Here is a 27,882-nt window from a genome sequence, read left to right as displayed (position 1 = left end):
GGTTCAATTTCTTTGTAACAGAGCTCAGGTGTCAAACTTCTGCTATACTTTGCATCTGGAGAATCAGCAGTCATGTCTGTCCTGTTTGACAGGGCAGAAAACAGCCTTATTACAACCTCTCTTTAAAACCCAAGCACCTTCAGTTTCAGTTTGAAATCACTAGTGCGTACTTCTGAAGATACTCAGAAACTGTAAGAGTGGTCGTGCTCCCGTTTGCATTGTGGTGGCACCATACCAACAACCGTGCACCAGATGGTACAGATGCAATAAAAAGTCCATCCCCCAGCAGCCTACAAATAAAAGTGACTCTAACAAATACACTTACACTCACTTCAGAATTAACATTCTATGTTTATTGATCTTCTAGTTTCAGTAAGCATCTTCCAGGCATCACAGCAGCAGGAAAGAATTTTAGAGTAACAGCTTAACAGCCTGATTTTTACAGAGTCTTCTCTGATGCATAAGGGACAGCATGGAGAGAGATAAAAAGGAACTAGGATGGCCATAATACTTCGATATTTATTAAAATTCCATGCTTTTTCTACCCCCCTCCCCCAGTGATGCAGTATTATCTGGAAAGCAAGCCACTGTATGTTGGGAATAAAAAACAGAACAAAACCTCAGCCAAGTCTCCAGAGAACTAAGAATAAGAGTAATTAATCATCTGGTACTCTGATTGTCTACATAAATCAAACTAAATGCAAGATCTTGGTACAAGTGAAAGTGATTTAAAATGCCTGTTTACTTGATTGCTCAACAAGCATTCTAGTACTACTTGCACATGCTGCATCTCTTCAGTGGTGTTCATATCTTGAGCTAAGTCAGAAATTTCTGGTCCTATCAGTCAGCATCGTAGCCAGATCCCCTTGATGTGTGGGCCAGGAAGAAAAAGCTAACTGTGATCACAGAAAAGTTGAATAGGTCCCTCCTGTGCCTACCAGAAGCTTTCTACAAACTAGACACTCGGCCCCCAATATCTTATGTCTCTTTCATTAAGTCACTTCATTAAGTCACATCATTAACAATACCTGCATCTTGCACCTCTTAACAGTATCTCACATTAACACTCTTTCCTTTGGAATATCTGGGTTGTGTAGAATCACAAACCATCTTGGGTAAGCTGACTGCAAGTGCTTTTGTATTCAAATAATTTACAAGAGCAGAAGCAATCCTGCTATGGAATGAACAGTTCTTCCATACAACTGGTGCAAGACTAACATTTCCAGGCCTTCCCTAAAAGGAATACACAAGTAGCTCTTTTAGAGAAGAAATGAGAAAAACAAAAAGCTTTGAACTATTTTGTGAAGTCTACAGATGAATCAGTTCTGAACTATGTATGTTACTCAGCAAGACAAAGCATGGAACACTCAACTTGATGAAAGCAGCATGCAACAATTATCTTGCATTACTGCCAGCTCTTTAGATATACTATGGAAAGGTAGATGGGCAGCCAGTGAAGTAGTCCTCCACTACTTGATTCAGGAGCAGCAGCTTCTTCCAATACTTTGTTTATGGAAAGAATAGCACCATGCTGCTGGGATCCTGCATAGTCCTAACTCTTCAGTAACTGAAAAAGGGCAGCCAGCTGGTAGGCAAGAAACTTCCTCCCAGACAGTTTTAGACAAGCATTCAAAAGGGAACTAGAATTAGCAATTGTGTCTGAGCACTAATAGATCTGAAATACTGTGCATATTTCTCTCTACATATGAGGAAGCTATCCAACTAAAAGCAAATATAAATAATGGTTTCTCAAAATACTTTGTTAGCAAATATGTAAATATGAACATTAAACATCTGTTTATCTAAAATACCTGTAGGAGGAAGTAGTGCCTCCACTTCTAAGTCTTAATTATTATACTTCAATGGCTTTTTTTGTCCCATACCCTATCTTGCCACTGTTAACCATCTCCTTTCTCTCACCTCAGCCATCCCCACAAGAAACCTGCAGCTATGCCTTTTAGTATATGCATGGTGCAACCTGAAATGAAGTCCAGCCACAGCTAGCAAATCAGTATTGAATGCTTCTTACAAGATAATTCTTAACACTGAACTCTTTATTTATTAGTAGGTTACTCTGCTGTTAAAAACTGTGATAAAACAAACCTGTGACAGAGCAGAGAACAGTCAGGTAGTTGCAAAATCTTCTATAAAGTTTCTTTGGTAGAAAGGTGTTTCAGGCATGCTTGGGAAACTCCAGTATCAGATACTGTGAGATTAATATTTGCTCACTGGAGGGACAAGGATGGTTCCAACTGGAAGAAAAGTGTGTGTTTTTTTTTTTTTTTTTAATTTCAAGATTAAACACAGTATGTCAAGTTAAACAGAAGTTTGCTTATGTCAGGTTGCTGAAGATGTTCAGGTAAACTGCATTCCACCTGCAGCTCCCCCTTCCTATTTAGATACTGAAGACAGCCAGTTTGACACATTATTATTGGAAAAAATTATATTTTGGAAGAACTCACTACAGAAGGTGACAGAATTCCAAAAATCAAATTACATGAAAATATACATCGCAATTTTCTTTGTACATTAGGTGAGGAAACTCTGAAGTAGAAGGCAAAGAATATGAAGGGCCACAGAAGAGAGAAAAGGGATAAGGAGAAAACTATTTTTGATACCAAACCCAGAAGTTAGTCATTTGAAAGCCTACAGATGCGCATGCTTGAATTCAACCTCGAGATAAAACAAGTCTCCCTCACACACCCCACCCCACAAACAGGCAATGCAAAAGGCAAAAAAAAAAAAAGTCACCCATTAAAAAAAAGCAGCTCATCCCATCTTGGACTAACTTAGTCAATTCAACTTCCAAATGAAAACACTCAAGTCCCTTGGAAGGGAAAAACCCAGCAGGCTGCTCAAGGGTGCTCCATGGCCAGTTTTATTGCTATACCCAATTCAAGAAGCATGTGCAATTGGGCTTTTTGTTTTTTCTTTTTTTTTTAAAAAAAAGAGGGTTGAAGGAAAAAAAGAGCACCTTTGAGACTACAAAGGTCATCATAAAAGAAGACACAAGTAATTGATAGCAAATCCCTTCAGGTTTAATTAGGAAAATTTTAAGTTCTGATGAGGGAATAAAAGGGAGCACATTTCCAAAAAACAAAAGAGATACTAAACTTCAATAAGCAAGAGATTTTAATTAAGCCTCAGTGGGTCAAAGGAAAATTAAAGTGGAAAAAAGACTTTAATCCTAATTGGTTTTAGTCTGACATGCTTCACAAGTTGTTGTTTGTTGTTTCGATTTTTTTAAACTGATAGGAAACAATGAATAGGGAAAGAAAAACCTGCTAAAATCTTTAGAATTTACACGATTCTATTCCTAACTACAGACAGCATTATTTGGTACAATGTGTATTTGTGGATGTACATGAACAGTATATATATTATCCGGATCATGTTGTGCTATGTACACATCTTTACAATTCTTCCTGAAGGTTAAAGCAGTTCATTAGATTTCAAAATGCGTAATCATCTTGTGTTGGCACTTGTTAGGCTCTTGTCAGCATTGATAACTGGCATGTTTTATTGCAGCCCAGTTCCAGCCAGTGTTTGCCAACTCGTAACAACAGAAGTCCAGCAATAGGTGGGTAGAGTGCAGGAAAAAAACAGTGCCATGTTTCTCAATTGGAGACCTACAAAGAAATCACAATTATTAGAATAAAAACACTCATGATCCTTAATTATTTTTAAAACTTTAGTGTTTCAAACTCAAGGAAGATACGTATTACTTATTCAAGAAGTCTACCTACCTCTGTACAGAAGATGCATACATCCAAAAGCATCACCTGAGAAAGACTCGAGTTAGGTTCAGCATACTGTGCGACTCAGCCCAACTATCAGTCTTTCAGGCTCCTGTCACTTGTGTTGCTTGCCAAGTTCATAGTGTGTAGAGGTTTGATTATTCACACAAAACTAAACACCTATAGGTTTTTCATCGAAGCTTCTGTGCACCACTTACTGTGAAGGATGGATGCTGTTTCAACAGCGAAGTACAGTACAAAGTGGCACAGCAGTGCTTCATTAAGCAGCAAGCAGTGTTTGAAGCCAGCTACAAAGCCCCTTCTCATCCAATTCATCACCCACAGCTTACTTAGGAGTCAACAGGATTTAGGAAAAACTTTTGCCTTCCAAAGAAGTATTACAACCAATTTCTTAGTATTCGTCAGAAGCATTGTTTCACTATGGCCAAGTTTAACATGGCAACAGAGTTAAGGTTAATTCAGGATATTCTGGAGTATTGCTCAGTTATTCCCTAAGGAAGAACTGCCAGTTACATTACAAACTATTACACTCTGGTTCAGGGCAGTTGTATAAGCCATTCAGTTCCTTTGCCTAGTCTTTGGACAGAATTATGAACTTCTCACGCTTTCTCTATTCTGGAGAGAGTTCAGTTCAATCAAAGCATTTCTTCACAGGAGAGATGCTGCAGTACTACTTTGTCACAGAGCACATACACACCCTGACTCCTCCCAGAAGCACTACTACCAAGAGTGTAAAACAAGCAAATACTTCCTATGCAACCTTCGTGAAGAAAAGCTGTGAGTAGTGGGAACATCTGACAAGCTTTTCTAGTTGTCCAGACAGCACAACCCTTCTGTACAACACACAGTACCATATTTCCACCACCACCTCCCTCCCAAGCTTTATATGGGCACTCTAGTATTACATGTTTTTGGGCTTCCCCAGCAAAATAGGTTAGAATAGTTTACTTGCCAAGCCAACCATTAAGAAAGGGCAGCTTCAACATGAAGTTCTGTTTTGCTTTGAAAACGCAAGAGTGGAAAATTAGCTAGTTGAATTTTCTGGCGTACCAAGATTAAAGTAACCAAAGGCCATGTATTTAAAGGCCACATTTTAATACAGCACTTTCTATGAGTACTTATTGTTTAAAAAAAACACTGAAGATGGGATTGTTCAAATTACAGTAAGCATCTGGAATCAGGAATTCATTTTATCAGGGTGAAAGAGTGTAAATACCACATCAGCTACTCTGACATGAAAACTTAAACAGGTTCTCAGATATGCTAGTTCAGTTTTCAAGCAGAATCTTTTTCTGAAACTATTCCTAAAGCTTCCCCGGTGAAAAAGTCATTCTGGGGCTCCTGAAGAGAATATCACTTTTCTTGATATAATCTATGGCTAATATCTCAACTTAGTTCTGATATACTAGCAGACTGTTAAAAAAAGTCCCATAGATACCCGAAACAATCTTATCTGAATAGTTCCTAACAATGGCAATAAAAGCTTAGTTAAAACAAGCAACACGCCACCAATAACTGCAAGAGAAGTGCCACATACATGCATATAAACTTAAGGTAGCAATACAGGATGCTTTTAATATTCAAAAAAAAAAAAGTGTTCTTCACAATAATGAACATGAAGGAATGAGTATTCCTTTCTAGTACAACACTAGTAATCCCTAAGTCCTATTAGGGAAGCAAGATGAACACTGCTGAAGGGAATCGCAACTTCTCTAGTACTCTTGTATTTATTCTATTCAGAAGTTCCCCAATCTAGGCAGAAGGGCTGTTACTGCACTAGAAAGTTTAAGCATTGCTTTAACTATGAAGTCATTTGGCTGCACACAGCCAAAGAACTCCACTAAGACCAAGCAGCTGAGAAGATTTTTTTCCTTTCTGAGAAAAAACTGAACTCAGCAACACTTAGAAAATCCTCAACTCAGGTAAACTAACTCTTCTTCAAAAGGATACTTACCCTGAAAAAAGTGAAGCTACTAGCTGCTGAATAAGTGTCACTCAAAAGCAGTTTCTTGGCTTTTTCTTACACAGCGGGCAACTTTTCTTTTAAATTCTCCATTTCTGTCTTCTCTCCATTCTTTCTGTAATTGAATAGACAGCTTTCAGATGTCAGTGCTATAACCATATGCAAGCTCTAGGAAGAATCTTTGTGTTTGTTTTCAGACATTTACCATCTAGTCAACACCTAAGTTTGCTTACAATCATTGAGCTATTCACTAAATACCTGTAACATTCAGGGCTTGAACACTTGCTCTGGGTTTTCATGCAAGTTGCTCACAAGACAGTGAAGATTTAGCCTCCCCCCCCCCCCTTGGCTTTTAGGCATTCCCCAAGACTAATCTAGTAGCTACCAGCATTTTGCAATGCCTGGGCTGAAATCCATTTATTTCAGCCTGACAAGCAGAAGCAAACTGCAGACCACAAGCTATTGTTACGGGTTATAGGAACTGGCTTGAACTGCAGTGATGAACAAAAAGGCACACAGCTACTGTAGAGCCAGTAGTTCTGCAACTTTTAGGACAGTTCAACTCTCTACATCTAGCTAGTACACCCCAGGATAGAAGTACAGAAGTCAGAGTATTCAGAAGAGGCACAACAGTATCCTTAGAAAGAAAAAACTCCTAGTTCGGTGCAGCTGCACAGTATCATCTCCACGAGGAAGACCTTAACAGAACACTCAGCATACCTACGGAGATGGTCCCTGGGACATGTACTTGATTTCAGAACTACACAGATTAAGAACAAAGATGAACATGAAGATAGGCAAGAGATAAGTCTGAACCCAGAGATGTGCAAACCATAGTATCACTAAAACCTCACAGGAAGAAGTGCAGTCACTCTAAGCTATTTTGTGTCAGCTTCACGAAGCACTCAGATGAAAGCACAGGAGAGTTAGCACACACTGAGACACAGGTTGACATCTTGTGTGCTGCCTTACAGCCCAGCAAGGAAGTGACAGGAAATATTTTACGAAATACAGGGTTCTTCGTGGTTTTTTTTTTTTTTTTTTTTTTAAGTATATTATCAACATTCTTATGGGGTTTGGAAAAAAAATAATCACACTTTCTTCCTGAGGTAACCTGGCAGGCAACACCTTTCCACCCCCCCCCGCATGGGGTGAAGGCCATAGCACATGCGAGAGAGAAAACTGGGATAACTGGTACATCCCTACATTCACCACCTCCACGCTCACCTAACCAGTCAACATCTTGGAAAGCCCAGCGTGTTTTATCTTTCCAAAGAAAGCACAAACAAGGCTACTAATTAGTTTGTTCTCCATTTTTAGTAATTAATCCTGAAGCATGTGGTTCCTTGGATAGGGACACAGGACAGCTTACACAAGAGTACTTAAGGCCAAGAAAAGCTTTGAATGTGCGCTTTCCTAGCTTCAGACTCTCGGTATTTTGTTTTCCTACCCTTTATTTGTAGTTCTATGAGGCAAGTGTTCAGAATTAAGTACCAAGTTAAGTTCCCAATTTGACAACACTCTCCAAAACTCTCATTTCAGGTTACAAACTAGTTCTGTCTGCTTCTCACAGCATGCACTCAGGTTCCTGTCTGTCACTTTCCCCACCCCAAGAGAGTATTCCAACCCACATTTTTCAGTTTTCCAGGAAGCAGCTATTTCCCCTGCTCTTTACTGCCATGACCTGCCTGTAAACACCTCATTTTCTAGATTCACTGAAGACTAGAAGTTAAGGAGAGCAAAATAACTTTTAGTAACTGCCAAATGCTGTTGCTGCAGTAAACTAGAAGACTCCTCGATAAGCAGACCAGAAAAGAGGACATGAGCCGCCAAGTCTTTACTACCCTGATGAGGATGTTCTGGTTAACACGAAGGGGATGCAATCTACAGTCCAGCAGGAGATGCTAAGCTGCTGAAGCAGCATACTAAATTTAAAAGTTACTTAACATCTTAGTCAGAAAAAGAGTTACTAGCATGCAAAGTTATATCAGTCATGCCTCGGTACTGTCTTTCAGTTCTTTCAGGCTGGGGTAAAAGAAAGTTGTTTCCTTAAGGCATTTTCAGTCTTTACCCTAAGGCTGGACCAACTTACCAGCCAGTAAACAAATGCATAATTTTGTCTCTAAGACAGCTCTCATGTACAAAGTTGCTCCTGAGGCAGCTGATAGAGAGTGGGGTACAGTATAGAAAGATTTAAAAACAAAACTTATGATGCTAGTTGGTGATAAGTATAGCTAGAAGTACAAGCTTTCTCCAGCGTTAGGTCACCTACATTCAACACACACGAGTTCATAAGCTGAGGAATTCTGATGGTACTTTTAGCATTTCATTAATAACTTGCTCCTTCCAGTGCTCTCAAGTATGCCAGCAGAAAACATCCACATGTCCTGGATATTTGTTTCCACAAGTGCTGAGAGAAGGGGAGGTCCAACACAAAAGAATATTAAACGTGGAAATTCTTCACTACAATTTCTGGCGGCTTTGTTTTTCTTACCCCATTAAGTTTGTTCCACATAAGACTGTTCACATGATTTTTCAGCAAAGCTCGACCACCTTTGGAAACGCTAACAGCATAGCAGATGAAAGGCTTCCAGAAACTAAACTCCTGCCCACCTTAGGAAGGAAAAGCTAGCTTGACAGAGGAAGTTAACATGCTTCTAGAAAACTTTGTGTCTTCCAATTGCTATCTCCCTTTCCTCACTCTTCCAGTTAAACCTGGAATTTCTCTTTTGCAACCACGTTGCATGTATTAGTCATTTCTGTACTGCAACTCAAGAGTAATTCAAAGGAAAGTAACTATGTTAGCATCTCTCAGATGATTGGGGCCAGAAGTCTGTTCTCCCACTTCCCCCAGAACTGAGAATTTTTTCCCTCCCCACCACAAACAGTTATTAGTCTGATTGCTGTTCTGCTATAAAAGCAGCTCTTCTAGAGATCCGATAGCTGTGTTTATACACCCACGCAGCACAGGCCATGCTCCAGAAACATTGTGCTTGCTGCACGGAACTCCTGCATCAAACACTTATGACAGGATCCTCACTGCAAATTCACCCCAGCCTCTGACTATAAGTTGTGCCCTTCTCCCTCACTCAAGCATTCAAGTCTGGGACAATGCCAGACTTAAAGGCCGGATGCCCAGCGAAGCCTTCAAGTATTTTCTCTAAGCAGACCTGCACAGACAAACCTAGTTCTACTCCATGTTCAGGTTAAGACTGTTTTAAAGAGGTGAATACAAAAAAAATCACAACAAAATTATACTGAGGTACCCCCACTAAATTTTCTCCCTCCCTTCAAAGTGAGTTATTTAAGCCGTTAATAGATTCATTAAGACAAAATGTTGCTAATTTATACAAATAATGTACTACAAACATAAACAGGTTCTAGAATATGTCTATTTCCACAGCTAAACTTAACAGCACTTGTAACTGTTACACATATATAACCACACAGGATTTTACAGCCAGCTTCCATGAGACCAAAGCAGCCGAGGCTTACTGAAATACATCTGTGCTCAAGTTATTTACTACAAGTAACTGCATTACTGCATAGGAGAAATCAAACCACTGCCTACGAAGCTTGACAGCATCTCTCCCTTGCATTCTCTAAGACATTTACCAGGGCTAGCTGGAAATTCTATTTCACAACATGAGTGTTTTTCGCAACAAAAAGGTAGCCTTAGTCCATGCTGTACAAAGTTCACCTGAAAAATTATTGTACTGTTTGTCAAAGTAGAAGCAAAATACTATCTCAAGTTTGTTTCTACACTAAAGACAATTTGCAGGCTAAGAAAAAAAAAATCTTACCGCTGCATCAACATTAGCAGGAGAATCACCATTGGGATCTGCCAGCATAGAAATTACACTAATCATTATAGTTTCCACTGTGTGAATAGGAAGCCAGCGTTCCTCAGGTTTTTCATAGCCATATTTGTCTTCTCCAGGCTCATGAAGAATTGAAATGCAGACATCACCATTCTTGTCAACTACAAAATAGAACAAGGCATACTTCAGTAATGAACAACACGCTGGCATTTCTTCAGGATACTTATGGAACCGTTAACCTTCACTCCAGCTAGTCTAAAAACATGTTGGTGAAATAAAGTTTATAAAAAGGAAAGTAATTATATGTTACAGAGCTCAATCTCTAAGAAACAAGGCTTGGTGGAAGTCTTACTATGCCTAGACTTTTGGGGGAGGAGGCAATACATGGGTGGGAAGAAATTATTTTTTAACACCAGGCTAACAACTCTCAAAACTAATTTAACTAGGCTTCCACTGAAGGTCTTTTTTTTCCTGTTAAAGTTTAACAAATCGGAGGATGACTTCTTCCACAGCATAAGCATCAGCTGGATACTACTGCAATGTATTGGAATATCACTTAAGTTGCTAGAATCAGAAACTGCTGGCAAGTACTCTGACATTTCCAGAGCTGCAACTGACATAGCACCAACACATTCACATTCCCTTATGACAGGAGCACTGTGCTGGTCTCCTCCCAGCTTTCAACATCTACATCTCCACTAGAGACTTAAAACCTAAAAAACATTCCTACTTCCCAGTAAAAACCCTCTTCCAGTTTATTTCACCTTCCCATCTATGTCCAGAAGACTAGAAATAAAAGAAACCTTTGGAAGAGTCATCTCTGGAGCGACTAAGAGATGCTGTTATTTCCTTCCATGCTTCACTGAAGGAGGACAACCTTGGGCCTTCTACACTGAACTGTTAAGTTGGTAATACAGTAAAAATGAAACACTTGAAGGTATAACAGAAGGCAGGTATAGAAGTTAACACTCTCCTCAGACCAGAACTTTGCACTTAAAAGATATATATGTAAAAAAAAAAATAATCATAAGTTACCTAGAAGCCAATAAACTAGTGAAAGATACTCTAGGAGCAGTCTCTCAGAGCAGCACTATTAAAAACTCTGCCATGTTTAGTTATTGTTGTCTTCACATAAGAAAGATGTAAATATTTTAATACTTCTAACACAGACAGAATTGTATTCATTTGTCTTGCTAATATTTTCATTCTTAATTGCAAAAAGCTGGAACTTTGACATTGCTTACCATTCGGATGCCAGATTTCTGTGATGAACTTCATTTTTGGTGGCCTCAGTGGATAGTCTTTTGGAAAAGTAAGATGAGCCTTGAAAACACCACCTTCACTGGGGAATCAAAAATATCTTAGTAGAGTTTCTTGTAAGCTTAAGTTGAAGGCTGGAACTTACTGATGCACCAAAAACTACGTTTACCCCTCATACAGCTTAACATGTTGTTAATTAGCAGTACCAACATTCTTATAGGCAACGAAAGGAGTTTCTAGACTGAGAAGATCCTTTCACAAGATGCTGCCAGTTCCCCAACACCTTTTTTTGTTTGTTTGTTTTTTAAAGAGTTGGAATGACATTCCATAGGAAAAAAGTGACAGGGAATTCAGTATCTGGAATTACAACTCGTTTTTCCTCCCAGCACATTTGTTAACAACAAAAATATTGCCAATAACTCTCAAGTACAGCCCCACAGGTATCTGTTTATATTCTTCCTTTAAACACCTCTGTCCTAATCTCTCAGTATCAGCCTCAGTGAAAAGTTACAGAAAGCTTATAGTTCATGTCTACCCGTAATACCTTTTCAATACTCATCTAAATGGACTCAGGCACAACAGTGAAGTCTTCAGCATTACATTTACCCACTAAACTGGAGAACAACAATAAATGAGCCATCCAGTTTTTATGTGGGAGTTGCATAAAGTCAGGTCCACATTTAACTGAAATAACAGTTTAAGTAGCTAGGTTTCAATACCTAGAAATACTCCTTTCTGAGAAAAGTGAAGGCCTGTACTCAGAGGAAGTCTTACAGATGGAATACTTAGCAAATATAATCGTTTCTTGTAACTGAAGTTTGTTACCAAGTTTGAAGTTGCAGAGGCAGACATTACAAAACTAGAACATAACCTCCAAAGAAGGTGGCATGAGATATGCAGTATGACAAGCTACTCCTCAACAGCCACTCCCATGAGAACTGGAGTAAGAAAGAGCTGTTCTGTGCATCTATTTTTCTCTATTCATAATGGAGAAGAAGCCTGCATCCAGAGCTCACAGGCTACTGAGAAAATAAGTTTTTACCACCAACAATAAAAGAAGATGTGTAATTCTAGCAGGTGTCTCAAAAAACAACACTATATCTAAATGACTTGGCTTTTAAAAAGAGAGCAGCTGAGGGGATCTGAACCCACAGCATTCATTTTTAACAAGTTTCAGGAATGCAAATTCCAAAGAATTATTACTCTTCCTAGGAAGGGTAAGAATTCCAGAAACACCAGATATTTTAACATCCATACTAGGCAAGATAAAGGAAGGTTAAATTACATTTGTTGATAGCCCCAAACCAATTAAATTCTACATTTCACAGTGTAAAGAGTTCCACCTTCCCTTCTTAAAGGAGCAGATAATAAATCCAGGCTGTAAACCAGGCGGTACTTGGTTGCGCCTCATCAACATCATATAAATAAAGTTTTACCTGGTTTGTAGTGTGTATCCAATTAATTGAGTTGTCAATCAAGAGAGACCAGTACCATTTTTAGCAATATTTCTGATAAAGGAGCCTCTATCAGTAGCATCATGCACTAAGTCTAAAGTCTAGTCTTCCTGAGTTTACAACACAAAAAGTGGCTAAGGACTAGAGCAGAAGAGAGCTTGCTATCTAACAAGCCTCAAAACAAGCTCAGCACCTTACTGAAGTGGGGAAAAAAATGCTACTGCAATTTTAAACATATAAGGAAAAGGTCAATTAAAAGCAATATGTCTTTACTGACAGTATTTATAAAGTGGCCATGAGAATATAATGTAGCCACTACAACACTGTTCAAAAAGAGGTCAACACAAGTTGGAGAACTCCTCTCATGCAAGACTTGAGAATCACAATGTAGCGAGCTTGACAAGCCAAAGCAATTTGATTGTTGTGCTTAACTACTTTCTCAGAAGCCTGCAGACAAAGGTATACAATGATTTGATATTGGAACTAAAATTGACCTCGAGCAAATGCTACTAAAAGGCTTTCTGTATCAGTAATTTACCACTGGAACAGCTTAATAAAGGAGAACAGAGTTCATCTTCGAGAGCTACACTTTAAGCTGACCTTTTCAGGGCATAAAACCTTTTCCCAGGAGCTAGAATAAATGATCATATGCAACCTCTGAGAAAAAGAAGTTATTCTCTCAATTAGCCAGAGGTTTTTTTTTTGTTTGTTTTCTAAAAAGCTACTGCACTGCATATGCCAGAGTGCTTCAGATACATATATACATAAATATGTGTGTAGCTTGACAAGCACAGCAAACTCAAGTCCAGCAAAAGAACTTACACTGTGAACTGCACGCATTTTTGTGCAACTGTCCATTAAAGAATCTTGCCCTTAGGAGCAAGGATAAAGATTCAAGCTTTTTTGAAGCCTACCATGCAAGGTTTGCCTACAACACAAATCTGATCAGCGTTAAAGTACTCTAGGTCACATTGGGAAATTCTCCTTCAGCAAACAGTGATCACTATAAGGGTTGACCCATCTCAAACTGCAAGGACTTGAGGCTTGTTCTGTGGCCTGCTGCAGTTTCCCAACTGCATCCTTCTCAAATATTTTCCTACAGTGGCCAGCATGAAGTTGGAATGGTTTGAAGTTGTGCTATCAGCTAAGCTAGAGCCTCACAGCAGTGACAGCAAGCAGATTACACCTGCCTTACTTCAATGCATAGAAACCAAGCTGCCCCTAAGCATAGCCTATCCTCTCTTTTCCACACAAGTGCACAACAGGATCAGTGCTGCAGCTTCCCAGGGGAGCAAAGAGGTTTAGAACTTCATAGCAAATTCAGCTATTTACAAATACTTTACTAGCAACTAAACAGCATTACCTAACTTAGTAGGAAGATTTAGGTCATCTCTACTTAGACGGAGCTAGAACTAGTAAATAAGAGTTCTACTTAAGTTTCTATATAAGTAGCAGTACTTACTATAGTGTATCTGGAGGACCAATAATAAGGACTTCCCATCGATAAAGATCATTGTCATCTATTAAGCCCGCTGAAAAGCCTTCCACTGGATTTTTGTTGAGCTCTGTGTAGGAAAAAGAATTTAAGAGTGACTTTAGGTGCCTATTGTATTTATTCGCTGGTTTTGCTCATGCCTCTGTAGGTGACCAAAAAAACCCCACGACTTTCAGCAACCTGGTGTCTGCTGATGGATTTATGATCTGGATGAGTATCCTCAACTCCCTGCCACGTACAGCTGCATGCTGCCAGAGCGGAGACCCAGCCTGACTCACACCATCAGCTGAGTGCATCGAGAGCAGGATGACCAAGCTGTACTCAGCACCTTCAGACATGTTCTCCTAAACTAGCTGCCACCAGGTGTGCATGCAAATGAAGAAAAGCCACATGTTTGCTACTAGTTAAAGAGCCACACTATTTCACAAGAACCCTGAGCAACCAGATTAAACTCAAGTGTATTTTTAGGTCTAGAAAAATGTTAACAGAAGAAAAGAGTCACACACATTCTTTATTTAAAACTAACATCCTACGTCCCTTAAATGATTCTTTTCAGATTCTGAAAAGATTTGAGATATGTGCCCAGTGCATTTTGGAGATGATAATTTACTAAATTCTGAACTATTAGAAGTGAGCCTAGAAGATAAGCTTGTTATGTTTTTCATTTGTTTGTTTTACAGTTTTATCCACTAGTGATAAGCAAAACAGGATTCTAAGTTTGTAAGCTACTTTGTATAGTTACAGCCAGATAGGAAGTTATCTGGAAACAGCTATACAGAAGTCAGGCCTGGATACAGACTCTACCAACTGTGTTCAGCCTGCTCCAGTAAAAAGCACAAGATCTGGGAAGAAACACCTCAAATGAGTACTGCCTAAAGAGGGAAGTCGGGGTAGGGAAAAGAATGTCTCAGCTGATTGCTGCAGGTCAGACACCAATTTAAATGCCAACTGATGCCAAATTTAAGTTCTTGATACAGCATTTCGAACAGTACAAACTCATGATAGATGGATCTTTGGCATTTAGAATAGGGGAATGGGGGAAGAAATTATTCATTCAACTGGTCTGTCTTCCATATGACATCAGGGTTTGTTTTGTTTTACAGCTGCTACTGCATGCATTTTAAATCCTGCCAGGCATCACACAGCCCCCATTAGTTAGAGGTCACTGTATCCCCCCCACTTAGTCTATATACATTCCTTCTGTGTAAAATGTATGGCAACGGCTGTATTTCGTGTTGGTTTCTAGATATCAGACTTGAGTTTAGGGCTCCTTGTAATGCCCTCAGGTAGACAGAGAAGAACCTCAAGTGAGAGCTTCATACCTTTATGGAAAGGAGGCTACCATTACATCCAAACCCAGTTGTCCATAAGGTTGCAGTCAGTGTTTGCTCTAATTAAGAATTAAACTATTCAAAGCATTGTTAAAAAAAAGCCACAATAATCAATGTAAGCTCTATACAGACAAGTAAGTCCAAACACTAAGAGTGCTCAGCTCATACGAAGGATCGAGATCCTGAGGAGGTGGATAGCAGGAATATTGACTTCACTCAGCCACTGGTAATTCAGAGTCAAGTTTATCCACACAGATGAGTCAGTGCTAAAATCCCAAGAAATGTTTCATTTCTTGGCAGTATGTTGGAAGGGCTTTTCTTAGAACCTACACAGCAGTGGTTCAGTCAACAGATTAAGTCAAACATTCGCTCTGAGTTGCAGCACAGAACAGACTGAGGTGTTGAACCACATCATATTTTCATTAAACAATGCCTAAAACAAAGGTAATACCATGGGCTGCCTAACCAAGATGCAAGTTTCAAAAACCCAAACCTACAGCACAACCACACCTCTGCTAAGCAAGCCAGTTCTCACCCTCCGAGATCTCAGAGCCTTTGTTGAAACAACTGCATAAGCTTGAGTAACAATCCCATCCAATTTTAGGTTAAAGGGACAGAGAGAATAAGCATGTCACGTGGAGTCAGAAGCAGTTGCTGCAGAAGAGCAAGCCCACCCCTCCCAAAAAAATACTGTGCTTTACCAGTCCCCTATCACCTCCCTGCTACAGAAATTCCTTCAGCACCAGATATTAAATGATCTATGACATTAATATTTGAACATGATCTGCTTTTGCTCATGGGGTTTTATTAGAAGTTGTCTATTGTTTGTGCAAAAAGAAAGGATTTGTCCTAACGCCTCTGTTCAGGATGCTGATGTTACACACTACGGTGTGAGTAGTGTGATGCAGAAAAAACATCCAGCACAACTACAGGAGTCAACAGAAAGTGCAAATGTTAGATTTGAGCATCGCATCCTAAGACTTTCAAATTTGAAAGTAAGCCTCCAAAACAAGTTCCCTCATTTCTACATCTCCAGAGGGAGAAATCAGTTTATGGCAAGTTTCCTGTGTAAACTGCTAACATCGAGCTGTTCCCATTTAGCTTCGTTACTGGTTGCCAGTTATCACTTGTCAGTGATAACGCTGAACAAAAAGTTAAAAGTGGAAAATTAAGGATGCTTCTGAATGCTGAAGTATTCAGCATGCCACACTATTTTAAAGTCCAGCAGGCACATCTTTTCTTCTCTTTCTTGATTTGTGCTACTTCCATTTCTTTTTATATCTGTCTCAGCCTCCAGATAACAGCTTTTTTAATCCTTAGCTCCTTTGAAGCATTTTTCACATACTTGTTCCCAATGAAAGCCAGCTCTTGCATTCTGACTCATACCAAAGACCTTGCAGCGCTGTATGGCAAGAGATCTTGTGAGAAGGAGTAAGGTTGCTGGATACCAACTGTTGTAACGCAGAAACCTGTAAGCTGTACGAGAGGGACAGCCATTGACAAACACCTTTGGTGGCAGCGATTAGGAAAATCTGCTTAGGGGATGTCACCTATAAAGCAAATTGTGATGTTACTTCTTTTACTGGAGGTGGCATCAGCCTCTGCTTGCAAGAAATTCTCCCGTTTTCTTTTCTCTGTAGCAATACCGAAGCACGGTTTAAATAGCTACTGCACAAACACTTTCACGTAAGGGAGAACAATGGCTATAAGCTCGAGCACCTTCTCCACTAGAGGCACGCAGCATTACCACAAGCGAGTTAGACAGTCTGCATGGAAAAGCTAATTTTATGCTAAACAGAACATCCACCAACGGCTCGTTAGCAGACAAAAAAAGGAAAGCTCAGCCAAGTTTTGCACTGGGAAGTGAAAATCACCGTCCTTGGTTGTTTTACCGTGGACAGTTACGAGCTGCTACTCATTAAAGCTTGTGAACACCGAAGCCTTGTTTAATTATTTTTCCTGGACAGAGCCACCGCTGCATATCAGAAGAGGTAGAAACACCTCTCTCCATGAGCTAAGGCTCACAAAGCAGCAAAATCTTTCCCCCAATCCACGTACCCACACCACAGCTCACGCAAGGATGCAAGGAGCATAGGCACCAGGCTCCGGCAGGCTGCTGCCAGGCGGAGCGGTGACACTGACACTGCTCCCAGAGCAGACACCTGTTCCGTCTGTCACTTCCCACCACCCCCGGCACTTAACTGCTTGTGGACTGAATGGGAGGGAGCTTTCCCAGACAAATCCGTGGATGGCGAGCAAAGGATTCGCTTCCTTCCTCCTGCCAGGCAGAGGGAACCAGCGCTTGGTGCGGGTCCTCTGCAGAGCCCCGCTGGAGAGCAGGGCTGGACTCTAGTCCTGGAAAAGCCGAGAAGTCAGACACCTACTGAGAACCGCGCCCCTCCAGGTTATTTTTCGACACAATATTTCTCTCCAATACCTTTATTTAACTGGAGACATCCTGTACTTTTTCAGTGTAAATCTGTGCACACTAGCACATCTCCATCACGTCCATGCTCAAACTTCAGTGCAGGTTACTTGCTGCTATGCATTGTACACTACTGTTTAGTATTTAGTCCAAAATTATCTGCGTTTCTGATAGTTTAATGTAACAGAAACTTTTCTTCCCAGTGGAAAATTTCTTACATTCCCTCTAGAAGCACCCTCAGGTAGAGTCCTCAGCAGCTCAAGCCGCAGCTGACAGCCAGCGCACACCAGCCTGGGCAGCTGCCAGGCAGCAACGCGCAGGGAAAAGAATCCTGTGGCTGCTCGTAAATCAGGCTGTCGGTTCCTTTAGTCCCGGTCCTGAATCAATACCTGTTTTGGGAGATGCCAGCAGGCCCATGACAGAGTCGTTTAAGTCCAGAAGAGGCTTTAATGCCCAGCGCCTGGCTTCTCACACCGCCTGCCAGCAACCCGGTGCTCCCGTGGTGGGTTAGCTCAGAACCAGATCCCATCGCCTTAAGCTGGAGCCGATACCATACCCTACGCCATGCTGCCAGTTTGTGTTCAGTTTACACCAAGCTACTGATGTTTCCACACTCGCTAAAGCTGCATTTATTGAAACCAGGAGACTTTTAGAAATCCAAAAGCAACAGCGTCAACAGAAGTGACTAAGCAGAAAGAGCCCCGTGGCTGCAGGCAGCAGCTATGTGCGGCATCTCAGCGTTTCAGCCTGACGCTTCAGCTGCCAACCACTGCACACCAACACTGCCGAGGTTAAGTTACACCACCGAACAAAGCTTTCAGAAGTACAAGCTTCTACAGTATTTTTAAATAGCAGCCTCTTCAGCGAGCTGCACAGTGGTTGAGGTTTGTGCTGCCAGGGGACTGAGTCCAAAGCAGAAACAAAATGAGGACAGACCAAGTCCCAGCTGAGGCTTCCAGAGAAGTCATCTCCCTGACCCGCAGCCGTTCCCCAGCACAGGCAGGTATTGGATGTAACAGAGGCTTCAGTTTGCTACAGATTAGGCTTGCTTCTTCTTGGGTGCCTTTTGTGAGCCTCAGCGCTAGTACAGGAGCTTTTAGCACCAGCTGGTGAGCCTGAAAACCCTCCTAGGCTCCTCTCCTCCATACCCCACACCATGACTTCCACAGTTAGATGAACCGAGGTCACGTATGATTTCCAAGACTCTTCATTCTGCTGACGTACACAGCTGCAGGTCTTTGAATCTAGAAGATCAGTGCTGGGATACTGCTGAAGTAACACGATCTCCTCACGCAGACTTGCTCCCAGAGCTCTCCATATTATCTGCTTTCATCATGTTCGGTCTTGCTCCACGAGCTCATCCAAGAAGTTCAGTCAAAACATAGCACATGATGCACACGCATTCCTGGCTGCCACTCCGGCAGTGACAAACCAGAGAGCAGTTCGGACAGAATAGTTTTGTTCTCAGGACATTTTTATTTATTTTGCACTGAGACCAAAGCAGTAAATACAAACCTGCCCTAAGGACAATTCTATATCAACCACTTCAGTAGCATCTCTAGATTTGGCTCTTAACTTCAGCCTGGCAACTGATTAGCAGTGCTCCACGCACTGTCCCCTGTTGAGGAGGGCAGCATCACAGCCTTCTACAGCCCTAGCTCTCCTCTGGGATCACAGAATTTGTCAGGAGGGTACATTTTTAGCATCAACATGCAAGCTGCTCAGGGCATCAGCCTAACGCAATGCTCCACAGCTGCAAATTATGCTCCTCTTGCTGTCTCCTCAGCTACACCTGCACAGCCTTCCAAGGATGCACGCAGGAGAGCAGGTCTGGGAAGGAGGGAGGACAGAGTTGGAGGTTTCTTGTCTGGTTCTTGTTTTCAGCCCCAATAAACTTCCTAGCCAGGGCCACAGCTGACCAAAATCTCTGAATTTCAAAGTACTGTTTAAGGCTTTGAAACATGCTTCTGGAATAAAGACTCTCAGCAGTAAATGTATAACCAGTGTTCAAATTACAATGAACACTCATTTCGGTAGAAATTGAAAAACAAACCATTTCCTCAAGAGCCCCTGTGACTAGACTGCTTGAAGCATGCTTTTCTATTCCAGTCACACCAGAATCCAGCAGTTACCTCAGCCGGGTTAATACTGAGGTTGAACAAGCCTGTGAAAGAGTCCTAGTAAGGTCTGAGCTTTGGGCAGGAGGGAGGATGGGAAGAACAGGGAGTCAAGAGGATCTGAAGAATCTTGATTCTCAGGGTCACACCTGAGAAGCAGCACATTTCTCACCAGAACACCTTCAGCAGGTTTGCCCAAAGAGTCAGTCACAGCATGGGGCCACATTCACCCACTGTACTCAGTAATAACACAAGTGCCACCCTCGTCCTGCCCTTAGTGTGCACTCTTCAGTCACTGAAGTACGAGGTGGGTACACGCACATTTGAGATGCTCCCTCAGCAGCATTCAGTAGAGACCTTATCAGGATAAGGAGTTCAAGACTCCAGTTATCTCATCCCAAAGCAGATGTCAAAAACAGGTCAGATGAATCATGTTCCACAATTGCTTATTTCTCTCGCAAACAAAGGAGCCTCCAGAGCTTCAGATGTCTACCGCATACACTGCTAGAATTCTGCAAGGGAACTGTCATCCTACGTGTCACTCGTTCATATAGTTGACGAGTTTGCCATGGATAGTATGAAAAATTTATTTAACAGCTGTTTACAAACTACTGACAGCCTAAGGATACAAAAAAATCCATCTAAGTATCTTCTGAACAACCCTCACACGCATTAGTTACGGAACAGCACTGCTGAACAGAATGAAAAGCTCAGGAATCTGGGGTTCACATACAAGAATAAAACACGATTCTATGAAGTCTAATAGAAAGGCTGTAGCACAGCACTGCCATAAGGAGATGCTGGCATCTGAAGAGTTCAGAAACTTTCTTCATCGTATGTGTAAGCTGGTGGACAAGCCAAGGACACACTTCCTGCTTGTTCTCTTCTCTCACTCATACGAATAACAGGTTTGCACCTGAATTTGAATTATGTTGTCATTCAGAATTGTTTAAGACATCTGCCTTTAAGTGACTCTCGACAGCATCATCTTTCAGATCAGTACCAAGAGTAAGGCAACTAAAATGCCAGCTGGGTTGACATACTAGGTGGTGTGACAATTGCAAGAAAACAGGTTTCCCTTAACAGTCATCACACATGGAAAGACTGCATGGGAAAGCTTTTACAAAGGGCTTCCATCAGAGTCTTTACTATCAGTCTAAACCAGAACAAGCACTGCTAACATTCACCCCCACAACAGCAGTTATTTTTATGGAATCCTATTTCGTTTAGATTGCTATACTTAGTGTTCTTACAGGGTCTGGATATCTGATCTCTGTTCCAGCTGATGTGCCTTGGACCTGAGAGCGGGAAGGAGAAGAGAACTAAGTACGAACACTTACACTTGCAGGGTAGGTAGCCTAGAGCGCAGACCTACTAGATTCCTGACGCGACAGATCATGCCAAGACCAGTCTACTGACAGATAGCCACACACCACTGAAAACTGAAGCACAAAGCAGGTGCAGCATGGTGATAGCACAGACCCGCAACGTGAAGCGTTACCAGATTCTGTTCCCATACACTGGGACAAAAGTGAGACGGTGAGAGTTTCAAGAGCTACATGCCCTCCTTCCTCACCCAAAGCACCTGCTCTTCCTTCTCCAGGCATCTGACTTCACACACATTTCAGTATTTGGTTAGTTCATACTTTCAGAACAGCAGCAGCCTTCTAGTTCAGAAGTTCTGCTTCATCAGAACCCAATCTTTACGCTGAAAAGAAACAGCTGCATTTTATTTTTTAAGTGCTTCCATCCCACTCTGCACCAATACTTAAAAGCTTACTTCTGCAGAATACCTCACATGCTTAAAGACCTTCATAAAACCCCCGCCTCGAAGGTGGCAAACAAAAACATCTAGATTAGAACAAAGATTACATTAAACACACTAGGGGAAGAAAATTAAGCAGAACGCCTATTTGAGGCAAGCAAGTTTCATCTACAAAGTCCACTCATTCTCAGACTGCTTATAATAACAGGAGTTCAGAAAAGAGATGTGTACCAACTATGAAAGGGCACAAGTAATCCTATCTTACTTGAACGTGCATGTGCTGTTCCAAGTCTTGCATAAAAAAGTGGCATGAGATGCAGAAAAATCAAAGCAGAATCCATTATAGTCACAACATATTTTATTTGAGGACTACTTACTCTACTTGGTCCATCTCAATTCCATTTCTCTTAGACCAAAATAAAGAGTAATCTATGGCAAGACAACCAATCTTTACAGTTTACATTTCTACAGCAGACAACTCATTGACACTGAAGTTGGAATTATTATCAACAGTTACACAAGGCAAGACATTTTAGCAGGATTTGGACGATTTAACATCTCCAAATAAAAATCTTATCGATAAATCAGGAACTCTAATGGAAGCATTTTCTCAACAGGTATTATTTCCACTCCTTATTTTACAGCATCTCCAGTAGTACTCTCCCGTTCCAGTATCCCCTAACAGAACAGAAATAAGTCATTCCACTGTCAGATCCAGATACATCCACAGTGTGGTGCAAATTACAATGCCCCATTTGGGGGGAGCAGAGAAGGGAACAGAACTGTTTCCAGTCAGCTTGGTTCTTTCCCCAAAAGATTACTGAACTGACCTAACCAGAGCCAACTGGCTGTGACCACAGACAGCCCTTCAAGGGCCAACGTGCTGAAGCAGGTTGTTACTGGTAGCTCATCTCATTTGTTCAAGTAGCTGGTTGAGTCATCAAGCCCCTCCACTCTGAGGTTTAGCTAGACCTCACTCTCCAAAACTGTCAGCATCCCTGGATTTTTTGCTGTTGTGATCGCAGTCAAAAAAGCACCGTTCAGCTTATTCATGCAGCAGGAGCATCTGAAAAACCAACATGTGTGGCTAGCAAAGTTTGCCACAAGTCACATCCATTGTGTTACTTGTGGTGCAACAGAAATTCAGGCTGCTCACGCTGTTCAGACTGCAGTCACTGTAACAATGCATGTTTTTTAGCAGTGATGTTATCTATAAAGCCAGTGTGAGCGAGGTAGCTTTAATGCTTCAGCCACTTTCTTACAAGAAAACCGGATTATCTGCTATGAAGGGGGCCTACACTACGAGAGTGTTAACATAATCAGTATGCACATGCTATATCTAAGTATCCCAAAAGCATGACAGCAATGAAGACTGATTCTCATCTAAAAATGAAACTTTTTTTTTTTTTAAAACACAGCAGTCTTACAGCATTTAAGTGATACTGGAGGTAAGATTCCAAGGTCCTGCAGGTGTAAAACTTAAGTAATATTCTGTGTTATCATGAATAGTTATCACAGGAACATACCTCTCCAAGGAAGCTAATATGAAGATTAGCATCAACTTATTACTTTGAGTAAGTACCACTCAAATGGTATTATCTCGTGGACTAACCTACTCTAAGGCAGAAAGTAGCCAGTATTCAACTGTAAACAAAGACTTCTTGTACTACCAGCCAGCCAAGAGATACGCCATCTCAACTTCAATCTATAAAACAACCTCAATTCTGTAATTCCCTCAGAATTTACTACTAAAATATTTTGAAGGAAACCCTGTGTAACTGCCAGAAATTCAACTAGTTCAGTGTCATACTACAAGATTTTTCCACAAAAGTAACAAACTGTTGAACTGCCACGTTAAGTATTTAATATAGTTTTCCAACTTGTTAATTTTTAACTAGACATTTTTGCTTTGAAATGAGAGTTATACACACTTGAAATTGAAGCAATGCTGTGTTTCTCGTGTTTGAGAAAGTTATTAGCATGATTTTTGGTATCCTAAGTTGGAGAATATATACAATGCAGCAGAACTTTGGCCAACGAGGGCAAGGTTATTCCCCTGTTTTTCAGCAAGCCGTGTTTGTGTCAGACTAGTCGCACTTCTGGTTCCACTGCACACCACTGATTTAACTGCATCCTCCCTACACGGTCTTGCCAGATGAACTAGACAAGTCTGCCTACTCTGTGTCAGCAACGATTGTGCACAAAGATGAAATAAGAACATTTAGAGAAACGCCACAGTCTAAAAACCCTTGGGCTCAACAGATCTGGAGACCTGAGAGTGTAAAGCTGCTCTTCTTTGTTCCATCTCTTTTTAAAGAGCATGATGTATTTGGACTGTAGGAAGAACACATTTTACCCCATCGCCTCTTAGGGGGATAAACTCTGCTGATCCAGTGTTATACTGATCTACATACCTGATCCTGCATGTCTGTCTGTCCATCATACCCCATCCCCCAAAGTTCAGAGGCACTTCATTCTTTTAATTTTCCCTGCACCTTATCCATTAGAGGAAATGGGTAGGCCATGGCTTCTCTTCCACAGCATTAGCGATCCAAAAATCAGGATTAAACATACATCTGTACGAACACGTTTATTGAAGTTTAAGAGATTTCCAGAAGCTGCTAGAGCTTACAATTAAGTTGATTTGAGAAGAAAAAGACATTTAGCTTTACAGACATTCAAACAGGAAAACCTCTAGGGCTCCACTTTTAGTGCCAGTGCACTGCCTGCCTTTGGTAGTCAAAGATCCCCATTCAGCAGTGCCTTTGAACACTTCTTAAAAAGCGCCTGAAGTTCCAGCTATCTTGATTTGAACTGTTCTTTTGCCTAGATGGTGGGCAAGCACACAGATACTAAACCCGTTACTAATTCCCTGGCAATATGGCTACTTCATTCGCAGAGACATTGAAGCTACTTAGTATGAAAAGCCCACAACATCTAACTTTACACCCACTTTGTGACTGTTGCTGAATATCCCTTCTTAGAGCATTATCAGCATCCAGAACGTGCTGCTTACACGGACAAGCATGTAGTACATATGGTACAGTAGTACCAGTTACCTCCTCAAGTTACAATACAAGCCAGCTCACCCCTGAGAAGCGAGCAGTTTTTATACACTTACTGGAAAATCTTAGGGCTACGTTGTCATGTTTCTTTAATGCACTCTAAGAAAACCCTTAGCTTTAAGTCTCACTGACAAAAGAAAAAAAAAGTTCACCAGCTGACCTTCACTTTAACAGAGGCTTCAAGAACTAAAACAACTCATTAAAGTGCTACATGTCACAGACACCTATTTTCCCCATAATACCTTTTTTAAAAGACACAGCATATGGGGAGGTAAAACAGACAACAGTTCTGAGGACTACTGTTTTACCTTTCTTTCTCCTCTGGAGACTTTTTTTACATCTTAGCATTGAGAATAACTATCTAGGGTCTCATCACTCATTAAAGAAGTTCATATTCCTCAACTGCTCCACAACTGCATGGGCTTCATGTCCCCCCTTCAGCCTTCCTCCACCTCCTGATGTCTTGCTCCAAGTCTAACAGCTCCAACCTCAGACCTCTTGTGGTTTGAATACAGCTGCCTTGATAAGCGAGTGATCTAGAGTAATTTAAACAAGTTTAGATCACATAACTCACCTCCACTGCCAGTCTGCTGTCCTCCAAAACCCAACCACTAAGTACAACCCAATGACTCACCACACTCGATATAATGCAAAAGCTGCATGTAGCAGAAGGGCTGAAATACCAGCCCCACCAGAAGAAAGAATACCACAGTGTTGATTTTTGTTTTGAGGTAGAACAAGCAGTGTGAGTGTAAACAAAGAGACACATTGGAGCAGCTGAGACTTGGAAGAAGACAGTCAGCAGTAGGGTAGAAGATCAGACATCATGAAGCTCAGTCTCTGCATTGCGACTTCAAGTAGCCTGCCATCAGAAAAAGCAGTGTCAGAGTCTAGTTTTAGCTCAGTTCAGATACTGTTTAGGTTATCAAATAAGGAAGAAATGGTTCTCCTTCTCAGGTCAGTAACTCTTCCAGACAGGACTCTCAAAGAATTCAAGGCTCTCCTTCAACACTTGCCACAACCACCCTTAGTACTTTTTTTTTTTTTTAAAGTACATAAAGAAGAATACCAACAGTACTGACAGTACTTCAAACACAAAAACCCCACACAGGGTTTTATGTCACACAAACAGCTACAGTACTTGAGTCAGCACAGCTGAATCAGTAAGATGGCAACTGGAAAAGTTTACCAGCTTTTGCCATTACACGTGAAACCTTCAGAAGGCAGCGAGCAGGAAGGCTTGGGGGTTAACGGCAGTCTACCTAAGAGTGTGCAAGTCCACTTCCACATCCAACTGGCCCATGCTTACAGAACATATAGCTATTGTTACTGTCCCATGCTACAGCACATATACCTCCTGTTACTGTCCTGTGCTTACAGAACATATACCTACTGTTATTGTCCCATACTACAGCACATATACCTCCTGTTATTGTCCTGTGTTTACAGAACTTATGCCTACTGTTATTAGCATATCTGGCCACATGGACACCTCACCAGATGCCAGAAGCTTGCTAGCCACGAAGGCACTCAAGAAGTACGTGGCTACACTCCCGAACACGAGCACGTGTAAGGTAAGCCTGTTTTTATGAAAGAGAACGTCATGTTAAAGGGATTAAAAAACTCCTGTGCTAGTGGTTGGCTATACTTCAGTTTCTCACCCTTACTAGCACCGAGCACAACTGAAGGGAGCCGGTTACACAACTCCCCTCCCTCCCGCTGACAGGGTCCTGTGGTCCCCCACTGCACCCCAAACCCACCGCCCTAAACGTCCGCCCAAACCTCCCCCTGACCCCCCCGTGTCACCCCGAGTTGTCCCTCTGGGCGTGCCTGGGCTGTGTTTGGGTGCACCCAGCAGGCGTCTCGTGTGGGCACGGAGGAGCTGTGAGGGGAGGCACCGCGGGGCGCCCGGCCGCGCCTCAGGGGCTGAGGGGGGGGGGGGGGGTGGAACTCCCGGCCGCGTTTCTCTTTAAATCTGGCAGCGGGCGGCACATGGAGCCGCATTGTGCACCCCGCGCATGCGCAACGGGGCCGGGCAGAGCCGGGCCGAGGCCAACCGAGCCGGGCCGAGCCCAGCCGAACCCGGCCGAGTCTACCCGAGTCCCGAGTCCAACCGAGCCCGGCCGAGCCCCCTCGGCGGCGGCGCGGCCCGGCGACAAAGGGAGGGGGCTGGGGCCCGTTCGCAGCCCCGCTCCCGGCCCTTCCCGGCCCCGGGCCCGGCCGCCGGCTCCTCCCTCCGCCGGCGGTCCTACCCCCACACGCACAGCGGGGGCAGCCCCGGTGCAGCCCCCCCCCCCCCCCCGGGCCTCCAACAAAGGGGGAAGCGGCGTGTGCCCACCCCTCCCCGTTCCCGTCCCGCCTCCCCGGGCGGCAGGGCACGGGGGGTGAGGGGAGGGGAGAGGGACGGGGGCACCTCAGGTCCCCGCGGGAAGGTGCGAAGGCCTGAAGTACTGTTTCTGAGGGGGGAGTGTAAAAAGATAAATAAATATATAAAGCACAACAACCAGCCCTCCCTCCTCCGCTGCGCTCCGGCAGCTGGCAAAACCCCACCGAGACACCCCGGAAACCCCCCCCCGCCCCTGGCCCCCTTCCTTTGCCAGGAAGAGAAGGGTAAAGGGGGGGGTCGGCGGCCGAGGGGGGCTGTTGTGTTCCCCCTCCTCAGCCCCCCGAGGGGCCGGGGGCAGCGGAGGAGGCTAACACCCCCCCTACCCCCCCGCCGTGCCGGCCCCTCCGCACCCCTCCCCCCGGCCAGGCAGCTCCCCCTCCCCCCCTCGGCCTAGTTCCCTCAGCTCCCGGCTGGGCAAGGGGGCGGCGGGATGGGGGATTTGGGGGGGGCTCGGGGGGGCTCTCCCCCCTCACACCCGTCCCCTCCCGCCCCCCAAGCGCAGGCCCCGTCCCTCAGCGGCCGCCCTCCGCTCCCCCCCGCCCCCCTCCCGCAGCCGATCGCCTCTCGCCTCCCCCCGGTCGCCCACCGCCGCCGGCCGCCCCCCCAGGCCGGTACCTGCCAGTTGTCTCCGCAATAACAGGGCGGACTGGAGCTCCGTCATTCTCCCCCTCTCCGCCCGGGGAGGGAGTCCCGGGGACGGCGCGGCTCCCGGTGCTGCGAGCGCCCGAGGAGGCGGCGAGTGGCCCTCAGCCCGCCCGCACGGCGCCCCCCGGGGGTCTGGCTCCGCGCCGGCCGCCGCCACAGCACGCAGGGTCCCTGCCAGGGGCGAGCGGCCGTGGCTCCGAGCCGCCCTCCTCCTCCTCCTCCTCCTCCTCCTCCTCCTCCTCCCCCCGCCCGCCAGGAATTTCGCTGCACTCCGGGCCGCGGCGCGCAGGCGCACTCCGCGCCGCCGCCGGCCCTTCCGCGCCGCCATGTTGAGAGGGGATATCGGGCGGGGAGGCGGGGTGAGCCTGGCCTCGGCCGCCATCTTGAGAAGGTCACT

The 27,882-nt window shown here is 43.3% G+C and overlaps 1 protein-coding gene across 2 annotated transcripts; it reads right to left on the bottom strand.

Moving 5' to 3' along the window:
• Positions 1-2,033: 2,033 nt before the first annotated feature.
• On the bottom strand, positions 2,034-27,882 carry UBE2G1 (ubiquitin conjugating enzyme E2 G1). Of its 2 annotated transcripts, XM_048067916.2 has the most exons (6): positions 27,456-27,882; positions 13,719-13,821; positions 10,787-10,884; positions 9,525-9,703; positions 5,713-5,836; positions 2,034-3,629 (listed from the first exon to the last, which is right to left on the bottom strand). In XM_048067916.2, exons 1-5 carry the CDS (start codon positions 27,865-27,867, stop codon positions 5,750-5,752), a joined length of 879 nt encoding a protein of 292 aa, XP_047923873.2. In that variant the 5' UTR covers positions 27,868-27,882; the 3' UTR covers positions 2,034-3,629; positions 5,713-5,749. The 2 variants fall into 2 exon arrangements, with proteins under 2 accessions (XP_047923873.2, XP_066835966.1); XM_066979865.1 differs by lacking the exon at positions 5,713-5,836.

Source organism: Anser cygnoides, chromosome 18 (genome assembly GCF_040182565.1).
Source record: "Anser cygnoides isolate HZ-2024a breed goose chromosome 18, Taihu_goose_T2T_genome, whole genome shotgun sequence".
NCBI classification, from domain to species: Eukaryota; Metazoa; Chordata; class Aves; order Anseriformes; family Anatidae; genus Anser; species Anser cygnoides.
This window is presented reverse-complemented; position numbering and strand designations above follow the sequence as displayed.

Bases quoted from the DNA above. Each gene is read 5' to 3' on its own strand.
- UBE2G1 (XM_048067916.2), bottom strand. From the start codon at position 27,867: ATGGCGGCCGAGGCCAGGCTCACCCCGCCTCCCCGCCCGATATCCCCT. The intron at 13,822-27,455 runs GTACCGGCCTGG...TTTCCTACACAG, and splicing joins ATTGCGGAGACAACTGGCAG to AGCTCAACAAAAATCCAGTG. The intron at 5,837-9,524 runs GTAAGATTTTTT...ATTCAATTACAG, and splicing joins CTGCTAATGTTGATGCAGCG to AAAGAATGGAGAGAAGACAG.